This window comes from Drosophila innubila (assembly GCF_004354385.1).
Source record: "Drosophila innubila isolate TH190305 chromosome 2L unlocalized genomic scaffold, UK_Dinn_1.0 4_B_2L, whole genome shotgun sequence".
NCBI classification, from domain to species: domain Eukaryota; kingdom Metazoa; phylum Arthropoda; class Insecta; order Diptera; family Drosophilidae; genus Drosophila; species Drosophila innubila.
In genome coordinates this window covers 22,041,648-22,065,575 of record NW_022995372.1, presented here as the reverse complement: position 1 = coordinate 22,065,575, position 23,928 = coordinate 22,041,648, and the positions used below count along the sequence as shown (strand labels likewise).

Below are 23,928 nucleotides of genomic sequence, written 5' to 3'. Positions count from 1 at the left end.
TACATACATATACATATATATATATATTGTTTATTTAAATTTTAATATTTATATTTATTAATATAATGTACAAGAATTTTACAACTTTAAGTTTTTGGACAATCTTTTCATTTCATAATTGGTTTTTGCATCTTTTATTTGTATAAGATATATTGTTTATTTATTCTGTTTTTGTTATGTTTATGTTTATCTTTTTCTTTGAATTAAATAAATAATATTAAATTTACCATAAGCATTACGAGTAGATGGGACATACGAAGAGACAGACTCTGATGGTTGTCTGACATACATAAGTATAGGTCCTTGAATAGAATCTTTTCAACTTGCGTTAGAGCCTAAAGCTAATATTAAACATTTGTATGTAACTAACGTACATTAGATCACTAGCTTTTCGTTTCACGAGTGAGTTGACCCTCCATCCCCCTTCCCTCCCTAGCCCCAGTGCCCCCTCGCCCCATTTCCCGCCCGCTGACTTGTTCTACATTTACTACGGATGCGATGAGCCCATGCGAGGTCCGTATAACGAGTAGGGTGCAAAGTATTGGGCCAATGCGGGATGTGGTGGCAACCCTGGCAGTCCTGGAGGTGCCAGAGATGGTGGCAGCATCGAAGGCTTCCCATATGGATGATAACGTGCCGCCGCAGACAGTGGACTCAGCGGCGGAGTCGGATAGGTGCGTTGGAATAGCGGATGATTCGGTGGTATGCCCCCTGCTGCTGCCGCACTCAGCACAGCGTCCGGCACGGAGGCAGTGTGTGTTCGCAAATGCTGGAACAGATCGTCGGAGGTGCCAAAACGCTTGCCACAATACGCCGCATCGCTGCCAATCCAAGAGCACACGTACGGCAATTGAGAGGCAGCTGCCAGTGCCGCCAACTGAGCATGATATGAAGATGCAGCTGCTGCAGCCGCTGCCGCTGCACTCGACCCGCCACCTGCACCGCCAGAGCCTCCTCCCGACTTACCCCCGCCGGCAACCTCACACTGTGGACAACCTGCCGGACAGGGTTGCCCGGCGGCTTTGTTAATGTAATGCGGACTGGCCGGACAGCCGGTGCAGTAGGGATCCCGACACACATTCGGAGAGGCGGCCATCATGGCCGATGGGTCCGTCAGGCCTTTGAGACGGGCATAGTTCAGATAGGGATTCATGGCCGATGCCTTGAACATGGCATGATGTGGTGACATCAGCGAGCTGGCTGTCATCAAGTCCATGGGATACGGAGATCCATAGCCTGTGAATGAAATGAGTGAAAGGAGATAAGCTTTAATAGAGCAAGATTAAAACAGAGCTAATTATCGATAACATCTTAGTGAGAGTAACAGCAATAGTATTGTACCTCTACTTAAAAGACTATCGTATAACTATCGTTATAATGAGTTGTATTACTTGATTTTTCAGATGGTGCAAATTTGTGAAAATTTGTTAAATTTTTTTAACTGTTAATTTGACATTAAATACACGAATAATAACTTTTTTATTTTGGAAAATATTTTTTTTCACCTGCGTTAGGTTAAGAAATATATTAATTATCAATTTAAAAAAAATCATCAATTTGTTATTAACCTGGAATTTGTATTTTTAATTTTTTGTATACTTTTTTATTTTAATTTAAAATTTTAAAAAAAAAATTTAAAATTTCATTTTCAAATAATAGTTTTATATTTCGTTAAAATATTTTTTACAAATATAACAAAGTAAATTTTTGTATTTTAATAAATGTTTACTTTAGTCTTAAATGTTTTACTGTTCTGTTTTAAAATATAATTCTTAAAATTTTAAAATTAATGTTTTGTATAATAGTTATGACAAGTTAAAATAATAGATTTTAATATGTTAGTGATAATAAAAAATTAAATTCTCAAATTAGAAAATTTCCGTTAAATAATTAAATAAAGATATTGTTAAATTTATTTATTTGTATTTACTGGTTATTTAACATTTTTATTAAAAATAATAAAAATTAAAACGTAATATGTATCGTTGTAATTAATTGTAACTCCAATTGATGAGAAGTGTAAGTACTAAATTCTTACCTTGAGGATAATAGGATGCCGCCGAGGAATTCGCCTGTTGGCTGGCCGCATGCAGCGCCTTCACATAGCTGGCTTCCTTGGCAGCCGCATAGGCTGCCTCCTGGAGGCGACTCGAATTGGCGGCGGCTGCGGCTGCGGCAGCGGCACTTGGACTATGCAAAGCTGCGGACTCTTTGGAATTGCTGTGAACTGGCGCGGATAATTGCACCGGGCTGCCATTGAGCTGGGAGCCAACTGTGTTGGGGGTGCGTCTGAGGGAGGCGTTGCCCATGGAGCCGGCGTTTGCATTTGGAGCATTTGGCGATTCGCGGTGTGAGCTGCTGGCACTTTGGTTCGAATCGCAACGTTGTTGTCCATTGGTTGCTTTGGGCGTCTTAACGCGTTGGTTGTTGCCATTGTTGCTGTTGTTGCTATTGTTGTTGTTGTTGTTGTTGTTGTTGTGGCTATTGCTGTTGCTGCTGAGATTTGTGGCGCCGCAGTCGTTATTGTTGGCCTCATAGGGCTTAAAGGTGCTGGGGGTTTTACTGTGAGCCGGCGGCAGCTGCTGTTGCTCCACGGAGCCGGTGCTAACGCTGGATGAATGACTGCTAACTGGTGAGGATTTATCGCGTGTGTTGTCCCCCATTCCCATGCCCAAGCCGTTGCCATTACCCATGCCCATGGCGATGCTTTTGGGCTGTTGTTTTGTCGACTTTTCAATATTTGCCGCCAGCAGCTTTGGATTTGCGGTATCCGCACCGATGGCGCTGCATGTTTGCGCCAATAGCGCCAACGGACTGCTCTTATTGTCCATCTGCAAGCAGAAGAAGAAGAAGATTGGTAGAGTCAGTAAAAGAGTTAAGGAATTATTAGTAAGCCTGCCTTTCCATATGCATAACTAAAGGGACAACATATCGTGCCAGCGGCATCAGATAAGACAAATCCCAAGGGCAAAACTCCGCCACTGTCGCCTTTATATGGCCTTTTCTCTTCATGTTTTTTTCTGTTTCTTTTCATTTTTGCACTTTTCAACATTTCGTTTACTTTGTTCCTTAAACACTTCCTTAACCGTCGCCAACTTTTGAGCACGATGCCAGATCTTAATCTCTGTGCAAACATTCGCGCGATCATGAAATACTTGAGAGTTCTGTTCATTTTGGTTCGCATTCAGTTCACATTTAGTTGGGTTTTATCCCAGAATGAAACAATTCGTATGTTATATACCGACTGCCCTTGTTGTGCCCCACGGCCGTCATAAATAAGGGCTGAAAACCATAAATATGCCCAACGTGGCCAAATAAATGGAATTATGAGGCTATTAAAACGTTTGCAAATAAAAGATATAAAAAGTACATAAAATATAAAATTACGACGCAAATGGGCGCAAGCCCCTTGGGGTCGCAAAAAAAATAAATTTCTTAATGATAAAGTTCCCCTTTTGAATGGGGAAACTTGTTCAGAAAAATAACTACATAGAATTTGAGAAAATAACTGAGAAGTTTCGAGATTTTGTATGCTAAGCATTAATTCATATTGTGATTAAAGTTTAAGCTGTAATTGAAATTTTATAATAATTATTTGGCAATGAAAAATATAATTTTGTTAATTCTTAATGGTTACTACTTCATCTCTTTGTATCAATCCTGAACTAAGATAAAAGTATTGTTGAATAAAATATCCAACTTGAAAAAGTTTTTACAAATTTGTTTTTAAAAAAAAAATCAGTGTCTGTTTTAAGTAGTATTCCTTCATTGTTAAAGATCCAAAGATCCAAAGCTCCTTGAATTCATATATATAAATTTGTGTTCCAACAAAAAAAAAAGAGTTTACCCATGACTAACTAACAAAACCAAATCAAATTGAGAAGGTTGTCCGTGGCTTATAATATCTAAAAAGATTTACATCCCGTAAAACATTTTTAATTATGAACAAGATATTCTTAGAAATATGTGTACGTCAGTTGCTATTTATGTTGATTGAGTGGGTAAACATTTGATTAGGGTACTTAATCAGTTCCATAGCATGGCCAATTTGTCATAGTTCTAATTTCTCAATTGGTGCAATTTATTTAATGAAATTGCCAGCCATAAAGACGGCTCGTAAAATATGACAACGTAATATTCGAAATGATTAGGCAAATATGCTGAATAGGCCCGTTGGGCTAATCATGCGGCATTAATCATCAGACAAATAACTAACCAATCATGCTTTAGTACAACGACTAAAAAGTGAAAATTTGCGATTTTCTAAACGTGAAATGCCGACACAAGGCACAAAGCGAAGTGCATATAAATGAAATGAATATTACCCACTCACAGTTGGTGCCATAAAACTCAAACACGGCTTTTGCAATAAAATCCATTTCGCCGCATGCCATAAATTATGGCACAGCGGGCCAGAGAGTGAGAGATAGAGAAAGAAAGAGAGAGAGAGAGAGAGAGAGAGAGAGACTAAAATTGAGCAAAGAGTTGAGCATCATAATTCATGGCAAACTAACAAAAGCCCCGGCGCACATTGGAAATAATGACGTACAGCTTATGTATGTATTTACTGTACCACGTTTGTATATATATATATGTGTGTGTGTGTGTGTGTGTAATTACGCCCATGCCACAACTGGCGTAGGTCATAAACTACAAAATATTGAAGCTTTTATAACACTCAATGGGCCGCCATAAATTATTATGATACTATTGTAAAAATGGCAAATTTCTTATCGGTACTTAAGCGCTTTTTCAGTACCGAACTCGAATGGGAATGCGAATGAGAAAGGGGAATTGGTGTGGGTATGGGCATGGAAATTGGGTTTATACAGGCTCGATAAGCAGCGCATTCAAGGAGCATTATTTACGGGTCGAGTTCGAGTAATTTCCAAAGTTCCGCAATACTGGGAACTACGTCAAAGATTGCAAAATAATTCTAATTAATTTCAAATGATTATATTTATTCACGATAAAACTGTTGATAAAGTTAACGCAAGCAAAAGTATGTTTTTTTTTGTTATATTTTATACCAAAGCATTACAAATTTTCTTCAATATTGATTGATTTCAATTTTCGAGCACTTACTTTACTACGCGGTGAACGCATAACGAATTTTTAATGAATCTCTTTGTTTTAGTAGGAAATAGTCTTTGTAAGCTAAAAATGTTAATATATTTTTATTATGTTGAAAATTAATATTAAATATTTTAAATTAAAATAAATTAAATATTTAATTGAAAATACAAAATGCAAATAGTTTTGTTTTGTAATAATATCGGGTTTTTTTAATTTTGTAAATAAATATTATATTTAATTAGTTGTTCGCCTAAATATATTTACATTCAAAATGTTTATTTTTATGATTTGCAATACATTTATTGAATCAAAACAATTCGTTTTTGGTTTATTAATTTATATTGCTTGCTCGCTTGCCCTCCTTGGGGTAGTCCTGAAGAGGGTAAGGGTAGAAGAGGGGAAATACAGTTATTGGGCCAGGCCCAAAACACAGACCGAGGCACTATATCAACACTTTATTAATTATGGCCCATTCAGTCTCGTTTTTAAGCACAATTAGTCATAATTTATATGAACGTTGATAAACTTTCCGTATTGATTTTTGGTATAACGCGTATTTCGTGTCGCACATTTTCTGTTGTTTGTGATTTAGTTTATAAATATTGTCGGCACACAAACAATATTATTATTATTATTATACTGGCTTGTAGATAGCCATATGGGGATTGTTTGATTTATGACCGAACAATTGTTGTTATTGAGACTTATCTATATTCCACTTCGATCGTTTATAAGCACATAAAGTCCGCTTAATAATTGCCAGCTCTAACTAGTTAATACGTATACTAACTTAAGACTTAAGCTTGGTAAATTAAAAGCCATCAAAACTTAATTATGACACACTTAATGACAACACTGCGTGCTAAATTTATTGATAATAAAAATAATAATAATAATAATAGCAAAAAGTAGGCTGTTATAGCACTTAATTAACACTTGTTGTGTTAGTTCAATTTTGTACAAAAACATGTCGAAATGAATAGAGTAAAAAATATGTATAAATATAATAAAATTTCCTGTGCATCCGTTTACAAATTATGAATATTGTGTTAATTAAAATGTTACACCTAGTGTGCTAACAACAACAACAGCATTTAAATAATAACAAGCAAACAACATCGAGTTTAACATGAGCAATGGGCGGAAAGGTTCAAGCCAAGAAAGAAGAGAAGAGAGGGGGAAAAGAGTGAGGTATTTAGTCATGCCTTTTGCACAATCGAGTCACAGTCGGTTGTTAAATGCGGATAATTTAATTAGACACTTAAAACTAAACAGAGAGGCCCACAGTCCCCAGGCCCATGTCATGACATGGTACTAAGTAGTATTACTGCATTTTGCATTTGTTGTTTATTTAGTTTTTAAGGTGTGTGTGCGAAATCGCGCTTGACTAAACTCTGTAAATATTATGTATACGCAGCGTTTAACGGGTTTCTTTTTATTGGTACTGCACAACTTAATGCTTGTAAACAATTCAAACTGAACACAGTAATAAGTTCAAAGTTCAAGCTTTAATTATGCTATTAAAAGAAAGCACATAATTTTAGTTATTTTATTTTAGCCTTCTGCATAAAATTCTGGCAACTTTCTGACACTAATAAAATAACTTTTATGATATTTTTTATTTTAAGTTTGTAGTATCAGCCACAAAGCAAATAAGATAATAAATTATAAATTAACAATGTAAACTTTACTTGAACTGATTGATCAGAATTAATCATCCATAAGCAAAGTAAAGAGAATTATATTCAAATGTATTCATTGTAACAACGCATATAATCGGCATTACTTCAAAGCCCTCAAAAGCAGCCATCAAATTTCAATTTCAAAAACAACAAACAACGATTTGCTCAGCACACAAATGATGTCTGTCTCTCCATCTGTTTGTCTGTCGGCCTGTCTGTCTTTCTGGCTGTCTCTCTATCTCTGTGGTTGTCTGGCAATTTTCCCCCTATTCAACGGATATTCAATTGAACTCATCTTGAAGCCACTGCTTGTTCACATCGCTCATCGTTTTGAGGGCTGTCATTGTCATTGTCTCAAAAAGTTTTCAACATTTTGTTTGTCATATTAACATAAAGTATGATTTTTTGAGTGGCTTCAAGTATGCAGCTGATCGTTGCCCCCCTTTTTCCCCCAGTCCCCTCCTGGCCCAGTTGCCCTCATTGAAAGAGTGAAGACTTCGCGTGCCTCTATTTGTTATTGTTATTGTTTTATTTGTTGCCGCGCTGATACTTAATATTGTTTCAAGTGTATATTTGCTGTCTAAAGTGTGTCGATGTGTCATATCGCCTCATCAGCCATTAAACCCCACGGGCTTAGAGTATTATTAAAATGCCGCTATGTTAAATATGACACATTTAGCAATTCGCGTGTATTCTTTATTTATATTTTGTTGATGTAGCTTTTATTTTTTTTGCTTATTATTATACTTGGAATCATTTTCATTGACAGCTGTAAAATATTGTGCAAATAAGCAAAATGTATGACTTGAAAGCACAGTGGACACTAACTATAAGATATTATAATGTTATTATATTAAAATAAAGATTGAAATTTTACAAACTCATTTTGACTACAGTAATAACTTTTTTTACGGTTTATCCCACAGTTTGAGAGTTAAAGCACACTATCAAATGAGATTTGGCAACGGAACTCGGTTAACTTTGTTCACACAGTCAAGTATTTAATGTCTGGCATTGACAAGAAATGTGGATGGCCCTGCCAATTGCTGATAATCCGCAGACTAGATACATTTAAATGATTTACGTTAGGGGTATGCCCTAGCGTACAGCAATAAAACTTATCTACGTACATAATGCAATTTAGTCTCGCTCACACTCAGACTCCCCCTCTCTCTGTCTCGTTCTCTTGGGAATCATATATATTTTTTTGCTGCTGCTTTCGAAAATGCAATTTTCAAAGAAGGCTAAGAAGGCGCAGGATGCTGCTTCCTGTGCGGCGTCTTATGGTACAAAAATAGCTGCTATAAATATGAATTACAGGATAAGCATAAAAACCGGAAATTGTGCTACGGCGACGTCGACGTCGACATCGCCATCGTTTTGCATAAGCCCCCAGCGAGGACGTTGACGTCTCTTAAGACGCTTCTGCAGTTTTGTTGCGAATTATAAAATAAGCGATAAAAATTGTATAAAACTTTATGCAGATGTTTAGCTGGGTTTACCTCTCTCTCTCTCTCTGTATGTGTGTGTGTGTTTTGTGCACATACACACTTAATACTTATGTGTATTTTATCCATTATCTCATTGCCAGTTAACACCTTTTTGTGGTTTCGTTGTGCTAATAAATTTAGTTCCAACTCCTCGACCGAAAATTTACATAAATGCCCTTAAAACATTGCTACGAAAATATATATTGTAATTTTGTGTCACGTCGCTTTTTGTGGCAATAAACATAAATTACGATTCATAAAGCAACGTTCCCCCTAAATTGCCCTTATTTAAATCTGCTTCTTTTAAATTGAGTTATTCGCAGCATAGTAGAACTTGGTAATTTGAAAAAGAAAGTGAAAAACGACTTGGGGTCAAAGAATTTAAAAAAGTAAAATATAATAATTTTCATTTATACATTTTATCAATAGAAAAATTCAGCTATATGATTTTGTGATATAAAAAAAAATTCACATATTTCACTATAAATTGAAGTGCACTTGAATTTCTACATAAGTGCTCAACATTTTATATTAGGAATTGGATTTTTATATTTCGCTCGAATGATACTTAATATAATTTTTGAATTGTCTAAAGTGTCACAAGTACGTTTGACATTTGCAATAAAGCATTGCTGAGAAAAAGTATATTCATATACCAAATAACAAGTACTCGTATTCGCAATTTTACTCGAGTAACAAGCTATCCAAATGTGCAATCCAATATGTCTGTAGTTTATTTAGCCGGCGCACAATGCTGTCACATTAACTGTCAACTGCTGCAAAACTGACACTTGTCATATTGACAACTGACAGCGTCATTTGACTGTCAAACGCGGGTTGAGTAAATATGGCCGAGAGTTGGCAATTGCAGCAACCAGCAAACAGTAAAGAAAACAACAATCAAGTCAACTAATATTGTATAGTCGACAATAAAATACCCTCATAAATTACAAGCTAGAATGGGGTTTAAAAAAGATAGATTTTGTTTTGTAAACTGTTTGTCCTTATTTTTGTTTTTTAATAAAAACTATTGTTAGCTAAAAAATATTCTTCTGTGGAGATGCATTAATTTAGAAGTAAATTTGATAAACCTTATTAATTTTTATAATTTAAAGAAAAGCTATTCTATTTTATAAAGTTTGATACCCATTGTTAGCGTATGCTAAGCTATTGCATGATTAAAGAGGCAACTTGCACAAAGAGGGACGCAACATGAAGCTTCGTGTGGCAATGCGCTTTTGGCGTTGCCACTTAATTTAACGACACATACATACGCACACAAACAGACACACACACACATTTACACTTTACTTGGCGTTAGACAATGTTGTAATTTTAGCCCCAGCAGCAACAGTAACAACAGCAACACACAACAACAACAAACAAACAACAGAAACTGTCAACCGTATCATTGCAATTGTTGCAGTTGCAAATTGTATAGTTGTTGTTGTTGTTGCTGCTGCTGTGTACGCTTTGAGTGACACATTAATGCCATTTTCATGTGTCACTCTTTCTTTCATTTGAGGTCTGTTCGGGTTTACATACTTGTTCATTCCCCCTTTCCCCCCGTATCCCCTTCTCTCTCCTCCTCTCCCTCACCAACCACCGCACAGTTAGATTTCATGTCAGACTTTTGTCAACATTACGTGTCCATTTAGTTGTCAGTTAACAACAGTGTTGTTGTTATTGTTGTTGGTGTTGTTGCTACGCTTGTCATTTAACCTTTTCTTTCTTTTTTACTTGCTTGTTTATGCCAACATTTATGTTGTTTTTTTCATTTTATTTCATTTTTTTGGCCACCGCATTTTGCACATTTTTACATGACTTTTTTTTGTTGAGATTAGTTGTAGGTTGTTGGCATTTCATTTAGCTGTTAATCTCTTACCTGGTTTGTTAGCCAGCTGTGCTAATTGCTTATATTGCTGTGTATTTTGTTGTTGTATTGTCGATTGTTTCGTTTCTTGGCGTCACACGTTGCGTATACGCAATATCCGCATAATTAACCTTGTAAATCAAATTAATAGCTAGTCAAATAAACACACACCAGATATACACACTTATTGCCCCTTGTCAACGCCCATTTGGCATATTCCATTATGCGGCTCATCATTCATTTGCTCTTTATAAAAGCAAATGCTGAAAAACGGCCAAAACAACAAAAACCACAACAATAACAACAGTTGTCTACGAGTTATTTGCTTTTACTTGCGGACAACAACAGCTCAAGGTTCTTTGGATCAGCAGCTGCAACTTGTTGTTGTCTCTATGGTTCTCTCTATCTCTCTCTCTGTGTAATTTTTTTTTGGCAACGTGTTTATCAATCATACGCAACGTGAACCTGTCACGCCATCCCCTGAATCGTGTCAATGTGTGGGCGTTACAACGAGCGTCAGCACTTCTTAAATTATTTACCTCTCCACTCCCCCTTTTTCTATCCCTCTCTTTCTATACAAATATGCGGCTTATAAATAGAAAGCTGTTTGATTAAGGAAAATGTATCTAAGCTTTTATATTTTTTTTTGCGATTGCTCGCATTATAAGTTACCAATAATAATAATTTCTCTATTTTTTGATATTTTGAAATTTTTAAGATAGATGCAATATATTTATTTATTTTTCAACCGTAAATTCACATTTTTTTAATAGCAAATAAATTATATTTCATCGTTTCCCAAATCTAATTAATTTTTTTTTAAAAAGATTTTTTTAAATCATCCAAACAACATTAACAAACCCAATAAACAAACTGTAAGTTACAGTCTCTTTTCTTTATTTAATCCACAATCAAATGAAAGTAAAACACCCTGTTATAAATAAAGCCTTCTTAATTCTCTTGATAGCAAAGTCTACTGATTATTTGGCCACTGATTTTCGAATTCAATCAAAAACGAGTAATATAGTAGTATACAAAAAATTGATGTGAATGTCTTTTTGATGGCATAGACCATTTTGCAAATTTTTTTGCACACACATTGGCACCAAAAAGTGCGACGGCAGCAGCTGTTGCAATTTGCATAAAATGAAACGGACTGTCTGTCTGTCATGCTGTCATTGTGTCATTCTGTCAACTGATTGACTGCCTGACTGCCAGCGCCTACGTACGGCATTCATTAATTCTCACATTTGTATAATAATGCGAACGAAGCTGCATATAAATTCTCACTGACAGACTTGTGCTCAATTTAATTTTATTTTTATATTCTTTGTTAATGCAAAAATAAAATAAAATGTGGGGAAAAATATAAAGAAAAAAAAAAAGAGTCTCTACTCGCATTTAAGCTGACAGCTGACTAAATTAATTTGACAATAATTAGCATTTCAAGTTGTCAGCGTTAATGAATTCAGCGGCGAGTGTTGCTAATATTGAATATTTATACTTTATATACTTTATATATTCGAGTATGAGATGCTGAGAAATGGCTGCACGGTCTCTCCACGGACACGTTGAGACACGTTGCAGCATGCTGCTGCATGTCGCCCGTAATAAATCCAATGACACTTAATAATTTCAGCGGGCAATGCACATTGCAACTTGTCAGCGATGTCGCTGTCATCCGTTTGGGCCTTGGGCGCTGTCAAAATGCCAACGGGCGACACGTGAACCCCAGAAAAAGCTTCACAGAGAGAGAGAGAGAGAGAGAGGGTGAGAGAGAAAGGGAGGGAGAGTGAGATGAGTTGAGGTGTCATTCGCATTTGCGGCGCGTTAATTACGTGTTATTTATAATTATGCGCTCTACACATGCGTTGACAACTCTTGTCAGCAATACTAACAACCGAACCGGGCATATCGCATCGACTCTTTGCCTCTTTCGGTTTTCCCTTTCCTTAAAATTACTTCCCTGCTCCCCACTGCATTTCATATTCACATTTGCGATGATTCATAATTTATTTTCCTGATTATGTTTTTATTTCATTTGGTTGTTTGTTGAATATTTATTCGTTTACTCGGTTGCGTGTTTTACATTTACATTTTCTGTAAGCGTAATCATCAAAATTTTTTGGTTTGAATAATGTTGGCAATGTTTATTATGAGTTAATTAACTTTCTAAACATTTTGTATGTAATTTCCGCATACAACCAGTTGGCAGCACAGTAGTTACAGTAGCTATTGCTTAGTACGGACAACAAAGTATTAATAAATTATAATAGGAATTGGTAACTCTATTATAATTTTTTTTATTGAGAGACTTACCAAATAAAATAAATAAAGCTTATATTTCAAAGTTATGTATTTATTTAAATAATTAATATTTAAAATAAAAAACATGATTTAAAAAAGAAAAAAAATGTAACATATTTAATATTTAAGTAACGTAAAATTGTGAATAAATTTATGAAATACATTTTTTTCAAATATCTCTATTTTTACCTCGAAAATATATTTTAGGTTTGGCAATCTAGATAAAGTTTACGTAATGCTCATCTCTAACAGAGTTTTAAATTAAGCTGACAGATATCGAGAGAGCGAAAATATAATCAAAAATTGTAAAAGCTTTAGGAGACACGTTCAATTATTTTTTTTTTCTTGATTTATCGCTATGAATTTAGAGTTGCCACATATCTAAAATAAGAAGTTAGTCGCACTTTGAAGTGCTTCACTGTAATTGCATTGGGACAACTGAAATTGGCCTGAATAAATAGACTTTGTTGTTGCAATTCCGTTTCAGTCCTTCATTGAAAGTCAACTGCGACAGATAGAGAGACGGCTACCAGTGTTGCAGGACCCTCCCACATTCCCCCCGTTTAGACCGGAAGGCAAACTGACAGTTTTGTGTTGCACAACTGTATTTTTTGTTTCTTTGTTTGTTGTTTTTTAATTTATAATTCAGATACAATTCGTAAAGTATAAAAAAAAATGTTCCCGAATGTGGTGTGAGTGTGTGTGTGTGACTGAGTGACATGCTGACGCCCTTTACAACACAGCCGTCTCAGTCTTTCAGTCACTCAGTCAGTCAGTATGTCCGCTTGTCCGCTTGTCCGCCTGCCAGTCTGACAGTCTTTCAGTCTGTTTGCCTGCCCCCGTCCATCAGTTTGCATAATAAAATGCGAAAATATGCGAATAGAGCCAAATTCTCCGAGAAATGCAACAACAAACACACACGGATAAACATGACATGGGGGAGGCTAGAATATAAAGAGATATAGCTGCGAGCACAGACATTGCATTTTTTGTATATCCTCTAAAAATCAAGTGAGCAAATAGGGTATATCTAAATAATAAAGTAGTTTACTAGATAGACATATAACAACAACTGAATTGATAACTGTTAGATAGCTGCCCCTTGAAGTATACTACAGGGTATCTATTAGTCGAGCATGTACCTTTAAGGAATTCTAACTAGTTTTTTTTGCTTGTGTACCCAACGCCCTTTCGTTGATTTTTTCCATTGCGATAAGCAAATTTCACGAAAGTACGCCAAAATAACAGACGGACGAGAAGAGACAGAGACAGACAGGCAAAGAGACAGGTCGACAGTCCGACAGCTGTATAAATGAATTGCACAAGGTAGACATTCTTTTTTTTCTGCTATAGTTGCAGCTAATTTAAATAAGCAGGCAAAAATACGGGAAACGGGAGAAAAGCCTCTTCGCTTTGTGCAACGATCTTCAACACCTGATAAGCGACGTCAGCTGGGAAAATTGCAAGCGAATCTTAATAGGGTATCGAAAGGGGAAGATGTGAAGGCGTGAGATGCTTGTCATCTTATCGTGTGCTGGGAAAAATACATTTTCACTTTTCAGCGGCAGATGACAAACTTTTTGAAAGGGCTAAAAAATTATAGATAAAAAAATTGTAGATTATAGATATATCAAGACTAAGATACATTTTTTGACCGCTTAGTTTAGCAATATATTACAGCCGTTTTAGGTATTTTTTGCAATTAGTTCATTATTTAAGATTTACTGGAACGAAATCTCATTAATTCGTAATGATTCAGTGAAATGTTAATGGTTGGAGCTAGCTCACAACTGGAACTAGTCGGCTCTTGAACTAGTTTATAAGTGGTTTTAGTGAACTTATTAATAACTTTAGAATAGAAAGGTGAGAGATTGAGATACACTTCAAAATTATGTAGTAAAAGCTAAAAATAAAATGACAAGTTATTTAAGAACTTCTTAAAACCTGTAAACCAAGAACCATGGAACAAGCTCACAGTAAATGTGAGTTTTTTAATAAACTTATGTGTATTTTATGGAATAAATTAATCAAACATTTTGCAAGTCAAAAGGGCTGTTATTTTGGAACTATATCAGAACTGGTTAATCCGTTAAAATACTCTCTATAAGTATCCAAAAAGCCTCAACTTGTGTCTGAATAGTACGTTTCAATTGGATCTGCTGTTTATAGTTTATTTCGCAAGCAATTACATTGGATTTTATATGGGTTGTACGTGATGTGGCTGTCAACAGCAGGTCCCTGGTTGGGTTCGGTGAAGCAAATATTTAGTTTGCCTGGCATTTGACATGACATTCATGTCATTTTGAAAAATAACAACTTTGACATACTATTTAATTTGTTTTATTTTTACTCACATTTTCATTTTCATGTTAATACTGTGGCTTTGTATTCCTTCAACCTTGGGACATTTTGCCTTGAGGTGTCACCAGTCAAAACTGACTGGGTTCAAAGAGTGTCAACAGCGAAAAGCGTAAAGATGGAACAGGCACAGCACTGTGGAAGAATGGACACACAATTGGTTGTGTTTACTGTACTCCTGAGAGCAGAAAAAGAGCAATCAAAAAGTGTCAGTTTGACACATGTCATTTTCTATTTAAATGAACTTGCTGTCAACTTGATGGTACATATTTCATAGCTTTGAATTTTGTGGCAACTTGTAATGAATATGGATGGGATCCTCTCGTAACGCAAAGTGTCAGTTGTTATCTTCTATTATGTTACTTAATATTTAATATGTTCTTGTTTTGCATCTTTAATTTGCTTTTAACTTCACTGAATATGAGCCAAAGATGTCAGATATTTTATTAATGGAATATTACTCTCTAAGAAGTCGAAGTGGATATTGTACTTTTTTTGATTATTTTATTTTAACTTTTTTTTTATCCAAATTGTGTAGCTTTTTAGTTAAATATAAACAATTATATTGTCAAATATACTAATATTAATATTCAACTGAAATTAAGATGATTTTAATATAAGCAATATAGCAATATGAAACTTTGTTTGAGTTCGCTTAGATGTTTTTGACGTTTCAAAAAATTGTATTTTAAAATTACTTGTAGAATTTTGAATTCTTTATTCATACTGCACAAACTCAAAAGACTTTTTTTTAAATTTATAAATATGAATGAGCTCGATTTGCAAATAATTAGAAAGTCCACCTTATTTCACCTTCTAAAAAAATGGACAAAATAAGGAAACCAATTTCTGAAATCTTCAATGCGATTACAGTCTTATCTTAATCTGTAGCATCTGAAATGAAATGGATGTTTCTCAACATGAACTGAAAATGAACTCGTTGAAAGTGCGTTGGTCACTTTCACTTTTGTGTGAAGTGTTGCTTGTTGCTTGCAACACATACAACGAATTTGAAACGCTTTCAAATGACTGCTTGAAAATTAATGGCCCCCAATCACATACACTCACACTCAGGCCTCACAGACATAGATACAGATACAGATACTGAGATACTTAAAAACGTCGTTCAAGTGGCGCCAATTAAAATGATTAACATCGATAGAATAGTGTTGCATTTAAAAGTGTCGCCTTGTTCATATAATAAAAACAAATAACAAATTCGAAATGGAAATGAAATTGAAAAAAAAAATAAATAAAAAAAACTATGCAGTCGACAGACACTCACGACGAATGATAAGACAAGCGGACAGCTCAGAAGTTGTTTCAGCGCATAATTGATGTGATTGAGATTGATTGTTTATTTGTTTTTTGGCCTGATTTGATTGAAAGCCAAAACCGAACGCCGAGCCCAAAATGAGAAGTCGTCTCCTGGCGCCAGACAGACATTTAGGCCCATTGGCATTGGGGTATAGAGTGTCTGTCTGTCTGTCCGTCTGTGTGTGCCGAGTGTTGACCGCTTTTTGGCTTATCAATATTACATTTCAGTTTCTTTTTATTAGTCGCTTTGCTCGGACAAAAGCCCAGAGACCCACACATAAACACATAAATATATAAATACATAAACACATAAATACTGACAGCTTTCCGCTTCAAATATCGCCCGGGGGCTTTGTGGGGGCTTCTTTTGAATATATAATTTTTGTTTTATTTTTTTATTTTTTTGGTTGGGGCTTCAAAAGCAATTTGTGCGTGTTTAGTGTCAAATGTTGTGTTGAGCTTTGAAAGCCTGTTTTGTGCTTTTGTGCTGTGGCTGAAGCTTAATATTTATATCATTTTATGGCAATCACTCATACGACCCGCTGTACAGGCGACTTAATGATTGATACCATTTGAAAATCATTTAAGTTGCCGCAGATTACAACACATTAGAGCCCCATCGGAAATGGTCAGCAAATGCCACATAAGACCACAGCTCATTAATAAAATTTTAGCCCTGGCTTTAAAACACATTTCCAGTAAGAGACCCCAATAAGAAACCCATGCATAACAGGAAGCTTTACGTATCACGCTGATTAGTTCACCGTATGCACCTAGTTTATAGAATATCTGAATCATCAGAAAACCTAAAATAATTCCAAAGATACCAACGAATTGCAGAATGGAATTTAACTCATTCAACTAAAATTATGGATTTGAGAGGGTAACTTTCTTTAACTTTCCTTCACCTTATTATTTCGCTTTATTAAGCTCTTTCTTAATTAATTTAAGAAATCACTTGAGATATCAACAAATAACAGAATAGAGCCATATCCGTTCAATTGAACTTGTTCTGAAAGAATCATCATATGTCTCAGATTTTCATTTCAATCTTTCGTTCAATTGAGCTACATTTGAAGAAAAAAAACCAAACTTTATAAAGGAGTATTATTTAGATATTTATTGATATTCTTGAAAATTTAAATTAACTCTGATTTTTGTGAACTTATTTTACTCGTTCAGTTGAACTTACAGTTGTGGAACTATGCTTCGCAGTTTCGTGAAATATTCCCGATTTAGTTCAAAGATAAGTTCAGCTGATAGACATTGTGATATAATTGTTTGATTAAGTAATTAATTTCACAATTTATTAATTATATTTATTAAATCGACAGGCGGGATTAAGCTGCTTTAACAACTGAATCGCAGCTCTATACATAAATAATAGTCTGATATTATAGTTGGGGGTCTCCAGTAGAAGTGTTCTTCCTCTCAGGCCGCAAAAACTGACAGTTATCAGCGGTCACATTAATATGATTATTTCTATATTAATTTATTGGTTAATTTGTTGCCGCATTTTACGATTATTGGCTTTGCAGTCCCCCTCTTACCCACAGTCCCCCATACACCCCATTCAGTTCGATTATCGCGGCCCATAACTTCTGAGTATTGTTGTTGTTGTTGGTATTTTCTGTTTGTATTTTTCTCTCGTAATGCCCGACGCTAAAAACGGGTTATTATTTTGCATTTAAGAAGCAGTTTCAATTCATTACCATAGTTAGTGCCTCGCGTGCATTTAAATGAATTCATTGAGTTTCGCTCATTCAATTTGTACGTACGTAAGCATTTAGCATGAAAATGGAATGGGTTATGGAATTGGTTTTACTTAGGCGTCAATGGCACGATTGACGGCCCAACAATTTTATTGATAAATGCCTTTTGATTGCGCTCTTAGATGAGAAGTAAACTGAATAACAATAACAACTACAACAACATGCAAAAGCAACAAAACCATCGAAAAACGACAATAACAACAAAAGTTGGTCACTGCTTTTATCTCCTTCTTTAATTTTTTTTATTGAGCTTTGTTTTTTTTTTTGTGCCGCTTGGCGTTTTATTTATAGTTGCTTATTAACAAAATTGATCGTTAAAAAATTATGAGTGTCATAAAAATGCTACAAAACTCGAGTATTTCTTAATGAAAGCCCCACTAAATAATGTTTATATGACATTTATTTTTGGTAACGCTCTTAATCGATTTCTTATCTCAACAACTTTGAATGCTGTAGTCGAGAGTTCTTTTAGAGAAAGGTAACAAGTCCCAATACATGTGTACCATATTTCAAGAGTATTGTATTTTATTTGGTTTGTGAGTATGAACAAGAGTATTTTTCAGATTTGAAGTTTGAGGAATATGCGACAGTATATACCAAACTTGTACTGTCTAGTTAACAGTCTACGAGATCAGATATATTATGATAATTATTTATTATTTCTACAGATTGTTCATCTTTCTATCTTTTTCAGTCCCAGAGAAAGTATATAATTATTATAATAGGAAATTACGTCTGTATGATATATGTAGGAATTAAAATTATTTTTAATTCTTAGTTATTTTTTTAGTTTATACCTTTTTTTAAATCTCTGAGATGGTTTTGGCGACTTTTAAATAAGCTCTTAAACATATCATTCTTATGATGCAATGCAGCATATTTCAGGATTTAGTTTTTAAAAAGGTTTTTCATCCTTACAGCTTCCTAGGCATTACAACAATGTGTGCATCTATTTATAAAGCATGTTTAACTTGACGTTTTGTCTCTCATATTTTGCGAGCCAATTAAAGTGTGTACATATTGTTATTTCATTTCTTAAGATTTACTTTAGCACAAAAATACATAGAGGCATACAAATACACACATTTAAGATATTCCGAGAATTAATTAACACTTTAGGCCAAAACTATTATTTGTATGCACGAAAAATTAACATGACAGCTCTAGACATGGCAATTTATCACTAACATGCTGGGGCAATTCACTGTTGTTGTTGTTGTTGCTGTTAGTCTCTGCTGTTGATGACACTTTAATTAGAGCCACACGCAAACACAAAGACTGACACAGGCTGTGAACTACTACTACTAACAACAACAACAAAAACAACTCAAGTGAAATAAGAGTAAAAGGGGGACATACTACCAAATTGAACTAAACTGAACTGAACGAAACTAAGCTGAGCTGAATCGAAACGAAACGAACTGAACTAAGCGCGCTCTCTCGCTCTATTACGCTCTCTCTGTGTCAAAACGAGAGCGCCGTGCCGTGTCAAGCGCACACTTTAACTGCCAGTATTGCCAGCTGACCGGAGAGTGAAGAGCAGAGAGTGGAGAGTTGACTGTTAACTGCAGACGGTTGACGGTTGACTGTTAACTGTTGACTGGCTGCTCAAACGATTTAACATGTGGAGCTTTGACTTTGACTGCAGCAGCAGCGTGTGGTTAACTGAAATGAATGTCTGACTGACGGACTGACTAAATAAATGGCTGCTTGACTGACACATTTAATTATATTAATGATGTTTGCGGTCAGCTGACATTTGCACTTTATTTACTTTTTTTTTAAATATTTTTTTACAAGCCGCTTCTGTCATTTAAGCCAGTCTGACTGACTGACTAAACAAAACTGACTTTCACATTAGCTGGTTTAACTCTCCCGGGGCATTTTTGAGTTATTACCCAACACGACGCATATTAGTTTCCATTTTGTGGCAGTTTCCTTTTGAACACTTTGGAGCCTCATCATTTTTCACATGTGACAGCAAATTATCAACAGTAATTTTGTGGCATGTCAGCCATAATTTTTAGCCAGTTTCTTATTGTCTTGTCCCGGGCGCCACAAAAAACAAATGATGACACTGACAGCTGTCAAGCTTAGTTTATTTGATTTTATTATAATTAATAGCGAGCAGTCGCCATTAATCATTGAATAATTTATAGATATTCGCCAGTTAGTATTTACATATGTCTCTACATTAAACATTCCTACACGAAAGGGTTACTCAGTCAGTTGCTTTCATAAATTTACTTAAGTTGACAGCGCTATAAATTTTAAATCGTGAATAATTAATATTGCAATTGGACAAGTTGATTCAATGTACTGCTAAAAATTGTGATAGCAATTGAGCTAGTTCGAGCGAATGAATCAGTGGCTCATTTAAAAGTTCTAACAAATTTACAAAAAAAAATTCTTTTCATGATTTTTTATTATTTTTCCAATTTATTATAGTTGTTATAGCTCAAAAAACAAATAAAACAATAAATAATGAGACCTATTCCATCTATATATTTTTGAAAATAAAAAAGTAATTGACATACTGTATTTATGGGAATGCATTCAAACTGCAGTCAGTTGTTAATTTTTAATGAATGCACTCATCCATTGCAGTTTGAAAGAATCTGTTTCCGTTCTGTATGCGAATATTTACTCACAAATTAAAATGAAAATTGATTGCCCCTGATGGCTTTTGGGGAAGACAGGGAGAAATACAACCGCAGCAGTAAAGACTTTGACTCTGATTAACTGCCATAGTTTTTCACGCTCTCTCTTTTCCTTCTTTTCTCTCTCGCTCTCTCAGTGTGTGCTGCAATAGTAAAATTGCATTTGTTTTCTGTCATTATAAATTCAAATTTGGTGTGCCATAAATTTATATACAATTGCCAGAGTTGCCGCCTCACTGCAGACTCAACTCAATTTAACTGAACTCAAGAGAGAGACTCGAAAGTATTTACATAGAAACATAAATAAGTTTTATGTGCTGAGATAAAGAATTGTGGATAATTCTTATTTGTTGTTTTTTTCTTCTGTATTTCTCCCCACTTGATACTTGCCACTTGCCACAACCAGATTGCCAATTCGCCGTAAAAACAGCTGTAAATATGCGGGGGAGAATCGAGAGTCGAGAGTCGCACAATAAATTTGCTTGTGGCGAGTGCAGTAATTGCTTTTCTGTCGACATTTGTATTATTTATGAAATATCATACTCGCGTACAACGTACATTAATAAATAATGCCAGACAGATACCTGGACAATATACTGCTAAGCTACCCAACCATATCAGACCGATTGTGATATATTACACTCCAGATAAACAAGACAAACAAGCACTAAGTCTCACCTCAATACGATATAGATTGTGACTTACTTATAAGTAATTGCTAAACAGAAATTCAACGAGAATGATCTAAATACTCGTATATTTGAATAGTATATAAAAGTAATCGAATTGATCGAGGTTTTCTAAGAAGATATTAACTTTTGTGATGTATCGATTTTGATATTGATTCTTTGAAAATCAAAAAATGACTTAACGAAAGTATTTATAGCGAGAAATGACAAAAAGACATGAAGTAAATTGCGATTATGTTACTTAAAGGGATTACAAATGATAGAAAAATTATTGAATTGTGACTTAAAAGTAATATTGAAATGGAATATCAACTAGAATGATCTAAATACACGTATAGCTGAATAGTATTAAAAAGTATTTGAATTGATCGGGGTATTCATAGAAGAAATCATCTAGTCCAGACTTATTTTTATAAAATTTTGAAAAGTAAAGCATAACCTAACGACGATTTCTAATAACAAGAAGCGAAGTTGGCTGCGCTTATAACATAATACTTAACGGGATTAAAAATGGCAGTGCAATGACAATTCTTATTGGAATTTGTATCTAAATACATAAAGTTGGTTTCGCTTACCTAAAAAAACGACAAAATAATTCGTATCGAAGTAAGGAGAGAAGATTAAGATACCATTTAAATACTTAATATACATAATAACATTATTTCATAAACATATTTTACATAATAAGATAGTAAAGATGGATAGTAAAAATACAAAGATACTACCGATTAAGATATTGTTCAGGTATACTGAATTTGGTTGAAACGGGTAATAAGTTTTTAAAATTATATGGCATTCTTTCTATTGCAAATTTCTAAGTGTAAAGCTTATGTTTTCCCAATAATTAAATATTCATTAAGATGTGAGTGCTCTGTATGTTTTGATGGAAATATACGCTGTTCAGAATCTAGCTTTATTTTTTTTAGCTTGAGTACTCATTTGGTCAAAAAATACAGTTCTAGAATGCATTCAAAAATATACATCAATTGTTGATATTTAGTTTCAGAAATGAAATACCATTTAGACTTTATTAATCTGCCCACTTAGAGATAGTTTTGTCGCTGATCTCTTTTTTTTAATACATTTGGTTTAGTAACTATTTTAACAAAGTAAAAAATTCACATATTTGTTTTTCATTATGAAATGCTTGGTCTAAGAATCATAAGATAATATTATAAAATAAGAAAATTAAACCAAGGAAAGTTATTTAATAATAATTTGTCAAAAGAGTTTCCTGACCAACTGTAGATCGATGATCCAGTTTCGTGAAAACTTACCGCTGTTGGGGCGGCGGCAGCTGTCATATAATCCGGCCTCAGGTAATGATGATTGCTGGATTGCAGCATTTTATTATAATTTGTTAAATCCACTTTGACGGCTGGTTCTTTGGTTGAGGAGGTGTTTGAGTTATAAGCTGCAAATGAGCGGCGAGTCGAGGCGAACTTGGCCAATTAACTGGGCTGTGTGGCGTGCTGCCAACTCGTGTTAAAAGCGGCGCCTGCGCCTCGTTGTTGGTAGCTCTTTATTAAGCCGTTGAATATTCGGATATTCAGTTGTTGTTGTAGTTATTGCTGTTGTTGTTGTTTGATATTGTTTGTATTGTTGTTTGTTTGATTGTAATTTATATCATTAATAATTCAATGGGGTTTTATGCGTCGAATTGTGACTTTCACGCCAACGGCATATTAATTTTTATTTTTTATTTTATTTTTATTTGCTGCTGTTGCTGGTATCTTAATTGTGTAATAAATTCATTAAATATTTTAATTGCAGCTGCTTAACATTTATTATATGTGGTTGCTTATATTTCTTGTTGATGTTGTTGTTAATATTGTTGTTGTTATTGTGCACGTTATAATCTCATTTTGCGTTACGCGCCAAAAAGTTGCAAAATGCAATACGAATTAAACAAAATATATGTATATGATTAAGAATACAACAATTAAGGATTTGCAGCTATAAAATTACTTTCTTTCTTTGGCTGTGCCTTTTATTTATTTCTTATTTATTAATTTATTTTTTTTGGTTTGTGGTTTCGCTTGAATGCCTCGTTTAGGGCGCGTTTATGACGAGGCACGTACGTGTAATTTTGACATACACTGTGACAGGCCGAACGGTGGCGGTGGCGGAGGAGGCGGTGTTGGTGTTGGTGCAGGGGGAATATTGACCTCTGAATGAATGTTTTTTTATTTAGATTTCTAAAATTTATAAAATATTTATTTATATTTTCAGTCTAAGAATAAAGCACCTTTTGAAACAATCACTCAGCATAAATATTATTAAAAAATATTTTTAAATATTTGCAACTTTACAAACACACCGACTAAGATATTATTTGCATATGGTATGTATGTATGTACGTATGTGTGTAATTTGTGTGTAATTTTTTACGTATTTCTTTGACACGCGGCACACGTTAAACAATTTCACACACTCCGTTCACAATCCGTTCGCAGCGCACGTACGTACTTTAACGTGAAATAACAGAATTCGACTAAAAATCTATAAACAACATTGACGCTCATTCATGTTTTCGCTCTGCGTTTGCATCTGTAGTGGTGATTTGTCCGAGTCTCAATAGTTGCCGAGAGTCTTCCGTTCCGAAACCAGTTCAGTTTCATATGTGTGTGTGTGTGTGTGTGTTCTCTTTTGTCTTGTGCTTGTCGTTTTCATTTTCAACAAGTGTGCTTTTGTTGTTGTCTTG

The 23,928-nt window shown here is 34.7% G+C and overlaps 1 protein-coding gene across 1 annotated transcript; it reads right to left on the bottom strand.

The window, feature by feature from the left end:
* Window positions 1-168: 168 nt before the first annotated feature.
* Window positions 169-23,714, bottom strand: LOC117780266 (zinc finger protein Elbow). The gene is made up of 3 exons (XM_034616720.1): window positions 22,502-23,714; window positions 2,039-2,831; window positions 169-1,236 (listed from the first exon to the last, which is right to left on the bottom strand). The coding sequence occupies exons 1-3, from the start codon at window positions 22,568-22,570 to the stop codon at window positions 488-490; spliced, it is 1,611 nt and encodes a 536-aa protein (XP_034472611.1). The 5' UTR covers window positions 22,571-23,714; the 3' UTR covers window positions 169-487.
* Window positions 23,715-23,928: the final 214 nt, after the last annotated feature.

Coding starts and splice junctions, on each gene's coding strand:
- LOC117780266 (XM_034616720.1), bottom strand. CDS start 22,570: ATGCTGCAATCCAGCAATCATCATTACCTGAGGCCGGATTATATGACA. Junction 2,832..22,501: donor CTGCCGCCGCCCCAACAGCG/GTAAGTTTTCAC, acceptor TTCTGCTTGCAG/ATGGACAATAAGAGCAGTCC. Junction 1,237..2,038: donor GGCATCCTATTATCCTCAAG/GTAAGAATTTAG, acceptor TTTCATTCACAG/GCTATGGATCTCCGTATCCC.